The sequence below is a fragment of the Triticum aestivum genome, chromosome 1A (assembly GCF_018294505.1).
Source record: "Triticum aestivum cultivar Chinese Spring chromosome 1A, IWGSC CS RefSeq v2.1, whole genome shotgun sequence".
Lineage (NCBI taxonomy): Eukaryota > Viridiplantae > Streptophyta > Magnoliopsida > Poales > Poaceae > Triticum > Triticum aestivum.
In genome coordinates, this window is record NC_057794.1 from 69,863,572 (window position 1) to 69,871,673 (window position 8,102).

The following is an 8,102-nucleotide window of genomic DNA, read 5'->3' on the forward strand; positions in this document are numbered from 1 at the left end:
CCCTTCGGTGATAGCTTCACCATCACCGTCACCACACCGTCGTGCTGCTGGAACTGATCCACTACCTCGCCGTCTTGCTGGATCAAGAAGGCGGAAGACATCACCGAGCTAAATGTGTGCTGAACGCGGAGGTGACGTACGTTCGGTACTTGATCGGTTGGAGCGCGAAGAAGTTCCACTACATAAACCACGTTAACAAACGCTTCCGCTTACGGTCTACGAGGGTACGTAGACACACTCTCCCCTCTCGTTGATATGAATCTCCATGGTTAGATCTTGCGTGTGCGTAGAAAAAATTTGTTTTCCATGCAACGTTTCCCAACACAGGGATGTCTCCTTTGACGAGCCAACACCATCTTGTCGGTTGATGTCACCGTCCTCGGAGGCAGGCTCCTTCTTCACCACGGAGGCCATTGTGTAGGAGGATGGGCCCAACGACGTGCATCATCGAGGCGATTGCTCAGGACGGCACACGATGATCACGTGTGTCTCCACTGTCGTGGATTCGAGCCCGAGGTCCTGCCATCGCCAGATCCCTTGTCGTGGTGGCACGTCAGAGTGGTATCCGCCGATGTACCACACTATTTGGCTCCTGAGAAGTTCCCCGGAGTCATCTTTTTCTTTGCCATTTCAATTTGAGGCCAGACCGAGGGATTTCAGACGTCCGTACGTCTTAGACTAAATATGGATATCCATGCTGAGGACTTAAAAAATGTCTGGACCGTTTGATGGATATATAAGAGCAGAATATCTACGTTGGGGGGGGGGGGGTAGAAAGAGGACGCTTTGGGTAGGGTTTCTCGTGCCTCCCGCTGGTGTTGCCGCCAGTCAATCTCCTCTCCTGTGGCCTTAGGACCATTGAGGTGTGGTGGATACCGGCCCTTGTCGGCGGGAGAGCTCCATTTTTTATGCTCTTTGAGTATTGTTAAGGTTTGTTTCTTGTTCAGAGAGGTGAGGCGGCGGCGGCTCTCTGAAGATGTAATAAGGTTCTCCCCTCCTAGTCCCCGTTTCGGTGGTGTTTCTAGTATCGTCGGAGGGCTTGTAGAGGTTTGTCTCAGGTGGATCTCGCGGGATTCGGTCGGCGTTGTCTTCGTTGGATCCGAGTGGATCATGTCTTCGTTCGTCTGTGTGTTCCTGTGTCTACAGGTTGGATCCTTCTTATCTAAGCTTCTCTTCATGAGCAACGGTTATTGTTCTGGTGCGCTTGTCTTATGAGGCCTTGACACGACAATTTTCTGACTATCTACTACAACAAGATTTGCCCGGCTCCGATGAGGGAGGGGTGAAGACGACGGCGCGCCTTTGGCTCGCTGCAGTGCTAGTAGTCATAGTTAGGTGGCCTACAGATCTAGATGTTTTTTTTTCTGTTCTTTATACTAACTTGACAGTTGATGAATAGATTGAAAGTTATCCTCATAAAGAAAAAGAATATCTGCGTTGGATGTTTCTCGGGAAAAAAAAGGAACAGTCGAGCTGCATGACGCTGCCTACGCGGCATCTGTCGCCCTTTTGGCACCTTTGCTTAGCTCGGCCGTTCTTTCCACAGGTGTCGCTCAACCATTTCCTACTTCCACTGGCGGTACAAGCCCTTTTCCCTGCAACCAGTAGCATGTGTGCTACAGGTTATGATGATGTACACACGCGCAGCAGACACGGTCAATTCGGCGGAAAGCATGGCCGATGTACGTACATGCCAACACGGAGCTGTCGGCTCTCCGACACAAGGCAAGGCGATACATCAGCTGACCCCAGAAGCCGAGGGGAATGGGCGCGGTCTACCACGAGTACACGGCCTCCTTGGAAGCTTGCACGTTGTCCATGCAGTGCCAGGACATGAGCAGCTGCCGAGATACATCAAAACACTGTTCAAATATCGCGGCGTTCCCGCGTAGACCTGTGCTTCCTGAGATTAGCACGCACCAGTTAACACAACGTATTTGTCTCTTTCAAAACGGAGTTAAGCAACGTGTGGAAAACGTGACATGTTTCGTCCCGTCGCGATGAATTACGGATGTGCATAGAACGACACTCGTTGGGCAAACGGCTCCCTTCCCAACCCTAGCCGCCGAGTCTCCACTCCACCATGTCGTCTCGGTTCCCTATTCTCTCCTGTCCAACAGTCTTGTCAACACCTAATGGAGCCGGGATCCGTCCCTTTCGTTGTTTTTTGGTTCCAGTAGGTCTTTCTTTCCTGATGGTATCAGCAAGGTGGTGGCGGGGATGACGCGTTGGAATAATGTCGCTCTAGACTTCCCTTACATCGACACCGTTCGATTCAACAGCAATGAATGGTCTGTGAGCCGGGGTAGGAGTTGATGTATTTGTTGGCTCTCTTTAAATTTTGACTGCTGGTGTGTCAAGCATGTAAAGAGGTTTGTTAACTCTTAGGACGATGACTTCCACATCTTCTTTCAATTTGTTTTACAACATGGCACAATTTTTTTAACCCAGTAGATTGGTAGTGAAGGTTTGCAAGCCTCGGCTGCATGAGGTGATGCCCCAACCGACGTGTTTTTCAGCGGTTACTAGATCTTGTTTCTAGTGACGAGTGACTATTGCTGTCTTCAAAGGCTGTTATGGCAAGACCTTTGCCTTACTGTTGGTTCAATGTATTTTCAAGCTTCAAAGTGCAGTGTACAAGCAAAGATAGAAAAATAATAATTATTGTTTTCATTGTAAATTTATATTTTGCTAGTCGTTTTGGGCCTGGTTGTCTTTCATTACAATGGCTACTATTTCCCTCGATATTTATCAGGTACAGGATGTCCTTTTTGTGTCTTCTCTAAAAAAGCTACTTTAGCAAACAAATTTTCATAATCTTGCAAATGCCAACTCAGCTTAAGGTCAAGCATAGTTGCACCCTTTCCGCGGTGTGCTCTGCCCTCCTCACGACGCATGCCTTTTTTTTGCCTGAAGGTGCTAGAGCGATGTATTAAAGGTTAATTTGATAAATGCCACTCTAAATTTGGTGATTCTGAGAAATGAGAGTTTTCCACCCTCTTCACTCCACACATGTCGATGTCGCGACAATGTTTTCGCCGTTGGAGTTCCAAGGCATCACCGTGGGAGAAAGTAGTATCAATGTAGGTAGCCGGTAAGTCACTGATCTCTACCAGAGCTGGGAGTGGGTTCGACCCAAAGGATTCTAGACCCAAAGAAGAAGGCAACACTAGATTGATCACACCTAGATGTTTATCTGAGTCAACATATTAACCGAATCGTCATTGTTACTGTTGAAGCATCACCAACGTGACAAAAAAACAGCCAACTGCCCCTACTTCCATATATAGAAAGGCAAACTTGCCCACTATATTTGTCCCTAGGTCTGAGAGCACACGCACCACCGAAGTTGGAGGAGGCCTTATTGAGCACCGCCGCCACAGTCCCGCCACCACTAAAAGGGCCGAATCGCAGGCAACAAAGAACTATATGTCCACCCGATCTAGTGTCGAATTCGACTATGCAACATCAAGGCCGAAGAAGAAGTCAGGGGACCAATCTTCAACACCGACACCCCAATTAAGACAGGGTTAACTACATCTCGTACCACTAAATTGAGATTTGCTGCACAGCCCCACCGATAGTCACACGAAACATGAGGATGTTGGCGATGTACAGATGGAGGAGGGGTGGTGGAGAAGAAACCTAAATCTTTGAGGAGCCGTGAGAAAAAGAGAAGAAAAAAAAACTTTAGAGCTTTGCGTGTCCCTGCACTGCGCACGCACCTCACAGTGGGCTCTACTGTTCTTTAGGGTACACATCATGCTTAATTATCCTCCCTTACCCCCCTAAAAATACAACTAATCATCCCCTAGTCTAAGCCCATCCTTCCCTAATCAAAGTGATCTAATCGAACCCGTAGCCATCCATGGGTTGTGCAAATTAACCCATTAATTCCTCCCCTCTGGCCGCGGCAGCTTAACCGCGTGGACACCGACCCCTCGCCGGTCGTCCCCTCTATCCCCAGCCACCTGGCACGACTCCGGTGCCGCCACCAGTCATCCTCCGGGCCCCACGCCAGCCCTGGTCTCCCGGGCCTTTTTCTCCAGGCGCCACGTGCTCCCGCGGGGCCGGCTCGGCGGCTCGATCGTCCTTCCTCCTCCGGCGTGCACGCACGCGCACCGTTCGTTCCGCCCGGGAGCCATCGATCCCTCGTGGCGTGCTCGTGCTCATGTGGTCCGCTTGGCGCTTTTGCTTTTCATGACGTGGGCTCGCCGGTTGAATTTTTGCTCCCTTTGATCTATCTTATCCAGATATGCCGGCATCCCTTTCAAACGTTATCCCTGATGTAGCCTGTAGAAATGCTTCTGGAGATCAGATGATTTCGTGTGCGGTGATCACGTGATAAGCTTTAGTTAATTCACTTGGAATTGACTGCTCACTGGCAATGAATTGTGATTCAGTAAAATCAACTGAATAATTCATGAATTTGACGAAATTGGTGCAGTTTTGCACAAAAGCATTTCAAGATACGTTCAAGCGGAACCAAAATGTGAGATGTGAGGGATCAAATGTCAGGCAAGCACCTTTCTCGCGGGAGACATGAAGAGTGGAACATGAGTTTCCACGTCAACCTAACGTTGAAAATTTAAGCGGGACCTGGCCCCTGGGAAAATTTCAGGTACACGATTATCAATCAAAGGTTATTAATATCCATATTCATTGGGTGGCTGTGGCTAGCAATCTCCATGACTTATACGGACACTGCCTGATCCAACAGGTTACTGCTGATATATGCTTGCCATACATGCCCGGCAACCATGCCATGCCATTCAGCTAGACGGTGTCCGACGTCATACATGCACGCCCATATCATGTACTGTAGGAAGTATATGTGTGCGTGTGTCGCGCCACCCGTCGCCATTGCAGCATGCAGCGTACAGCTCCGTCCGGTCTATATATACACCCGGCCGTCCAACAACTCATGCTTCCCATCCAACCATTGGTCTCCCGGCATTGTCACTCACCTGCTCTACCGCTCTTGCGTATAGCCTAGAAGCTATAGCTAGCCATGGCGTCCATGACCAGGGAGACACCTGTTGCCCGTTTCGTTGACGAGGAGGAGGATGACCTTGTCGGCGATGATAGTGGCGACGACGGTGACGAGGTGCTGGAGGTGAGGAGGCGCGTGTCCCGCTTCGCCGTCGGGGGAGACGACGGTGCCGGCGGGGCGGGGGAGTTGAGGAGGCGGGTATCCCGCTTCGCCGTCGACGGGGGCAGCGGTTCGGGCGGCAGCCGTGGGGTCTTGTCAAGGAGACAGGAGGTCGTCGACGCGGGCGTGCAGGACCGACGTCACCGCGACGGCGGCTGCGAGGGGGCCCGGACCCTGCCGCCGCCGCACGCGTGGCTGGCGGTGGAGGAGACGAAGAAGAACTTCGGGAGCGACAACGAGGAGCAGTGGGCGCGGCTTCTGCAGCGCGGGTCGGCGCAGGCGGAGGTGGCACAGCCGCGGCGGAGCAGCTTCAGCGTGGTCCGGCGGGAGCGGGCGGCGCGGGAGGCCTGGCTGGACCGCGCGTGGGAGATGAAGAAGAGCTGGCACGAGCGCAACGGCGGCGCCCCCGACGCCGACACCCCGGTGGTAGTCGTGGTGGGGAAGCAGGCCGGCGGGTCCTCGTCCCCGTGCGCCTCCTCCTCCCCGCACCACCACCACTCGTCCGCCAGCGTCGCGATGGACATGGAGGAGGTGCGTGCGTGCAGGGACCTCGGCCTCGAGCTCCCCTCCGACGGCACCGTAGAGATCCAATGTTACGGCCTCTCCGCCGGCAGCAGCCCTACCCACAGCCACGCCAGCAGCGGCGCCGAGTCGCCCTCCACCGCCGGCAGCTGCTCCATCTCCAGCCCCAGCGCCGGTACGTCACCATCACACACACCACCCAGCACCTGCATTAATTCCACGGGTCACTAGCTGCAGATATATCTGCATGCATGCACACCACCCTGCCTTGCCGGGCATGGCACACCGACGACGACAAGCATCTCTGCTCGCCCGGCCTCGTCTCCCACTGGTCAAAAGCAGGGCACCCTCGACTCCATCAATGAAAATTTATTATTGTTACCATCATGTGCGCCCCTCGTCAAGTGCTCTCTGGACGTACTCTAGGTGATTAGTGGTACCAATATAACTAAGTCTGGCCAACCGTAGCTGGTGCCTTTCCCAGGACAACCGGGCGGCGTCGCCATCCCCATCCGGCGACGCTTTGCACGTCGATCTGGCTACTCACCCTTCGCCACGCTCAGGCCTCCAGTCGCGATCAGCCCGTCTCCCTCCCCGTACTCATCATCATAATCGTTCCACTCAGATTAGTTATAGTTAATTAGTAGTGCTAGACTGCTAGTATGTCTTTGCATACTGTTTGATCTTAATTAATCTGGGTCGCCAGAACCATCCCTGGTGGGTGGGTTGAAGATATATTTTTGAAGAACATCAAATAAACGTAGATGCACCCATGTATGCAAGATTAGCGTGACTTCCTTAGATGCACTCATATACAATACTCCCTCAATCCCAGATTATTTGTTGCGGAAATGGATAGAAATTGATGTATTTAGAACTAAAAATATGTCGAGCTATAAAATTACCACGACTTTCCTAGAGTTTATTATATTTCTACTCACGGTTACTCTTACACGAGCTTCAGTGTAAATGTGCATGCGCGATACTCAAATTAACGTGTGTTGCGAACTTGTGATTTTGCCAGGGGAGAATCCGGTGGACGTGAAGGCGAGGCTCAAGGTGTGGGCGCAAGCGGTGGCGTTGGCATCCACCACCCGTCTCGGATCTTGAGGGCTTCGATTCCTACGGGCATGAACAGGCAGCAAGTGAATAAGCTAAGCTAGGCTAGCTGCATCTACATGCTTGAATACATCGCCCGTGTAATATATGAAGCAGCAAAACGGGAGTTTCACTTCATTTTTAGCCGTATAGTGTGTATGGATGCGACATATGTAACCACTTATTTCTCCTAACTGGGGTTAGGGGAGTATTCGAGTATGTATCATGTATGTGTGTATCAATGTTACGATGCATGTGTGCATATATCACGACGTATATGTATACACGAGACAATATCACGTGAAAACCACATATTCGGTGGAATCTTGGAAACCTGAGCGGAGGCTGTTAGATGCTAGTTGTATGGACCAGATTGACTCATAACTGCTATGGCATATTTGCAAAAAAAAATGCCCTTAACCAAAGATGGTATTTTACACACAGCCCTTAGGCCTAACATGTAATACAAAACCATTTTGCCCCTTATTTCCACTTCCTTTTGTCAGTGAGGTACGCTTTATAAGCCATGCGTTCTATCTATGCCATCACACATGTGTGACATGTACATTTTCATTTTAAAAGGGAAAACTAGCTGGAATGCCCCAGATCTATATGACCATTACATCCCCTTAGGTAGTGAAGCTAATTCTAATAGTCTTCTAAGGGCATCTTCAAAATGGATCCTCAAACTGCCCGCATCCGTTTGGACTGTGCGGTCTGAACCTTGATTTTAATTGAGGAAAATACTATCTGTTACTATACTGCATCACCCTTTCTCTTCGAAGAAATCCAACAGCTATCACAAGTAGCAACACTCAACAAAGGCAAGGGGGGTCATCACTCCCCTTGTTCTTGCTAGCCACAAGGTTAAAAGCAAATAATAATAAAGATAGCAAAGGATGATAGTAACTAGATCCCATAGGGAGCACATGAATTAGGGTTTTGCCTCCCGCGGTGACTTACAAAATTGCACCAGCAAGTGATTATAGGCTCCAAGCAAAGTAAGGGCGGAGGATGAATATTGGTTTTGGTGAAATGTGAACTTAAAGTAAAAAAACTTAATTAAACAGATATAAAAAATAGTAGGAAAAATAACAAGCAAACTGACAGAGGAGTAAGGCGTTCTCAGGGAGTCTGGAATTTCCGTTGGTATGTTTCTAACGCAACCTATGTAGCGACATAGTATTATCTGGATACTTGAGCCACTCTTGAAGTTTACTTTGGGCGGACCGGGTACAGAACACGTTCTATGTACTCTAGGTAGACTTCGTGCCACACACGCCACCATCGTAGTTTCCCCCTGCAGGTTACAACTACGATGATTAAGGGT

At 50.3% G+C, this 8,102-nt stretch overlaps 1 protein-coding gene across 1 annotated transcript; it reads left to right on the forward strand.

Moving 5' to 3' along the window:
- Positions 1 to 4,921: 4,921 nt before the first annotated feature.
- Positions 4,922 to 7,048, forward strand: LOC123190597 (uncharacterized). The gene is made up of 2 exons (XM_044603270.1): positions 4,922 to 5,849; positions 6,699 to 7,048. Exons 1-2 carry the CDS (start codon positions 5,012 to 5,014, stop codon positions 6,782 to 6,784), a joined length of 924 nt encoding a protein of 307 aa, XP_044459205.1. The 5' UTR covers positions 4,922 to 5,011; the 3' UTR covers positions 6,785 to 7,048.
- Positions 7,049 to 8,102: the final 1,054 nt, after the last annotated feature.

What these genes read in the sequence shown, in the direction of transcription:
- LOC123190597 (XM_044603270.1), top strand. Translation starts at nt 5,012, where the DNA reads ATGGCGTCCATGACCAGGGAGACACCTGTTGCCCGTTTCGTTGACGAG. An exon ending in CATCTCCAGCCCCAGCGCCG is followed by an intron (nt 5,850 to 6,698) that starts GTACGTCACCAT and finishes TGATTTTGCCAG; the next exon opens with GGGAGAATCCGGTGGACGTG.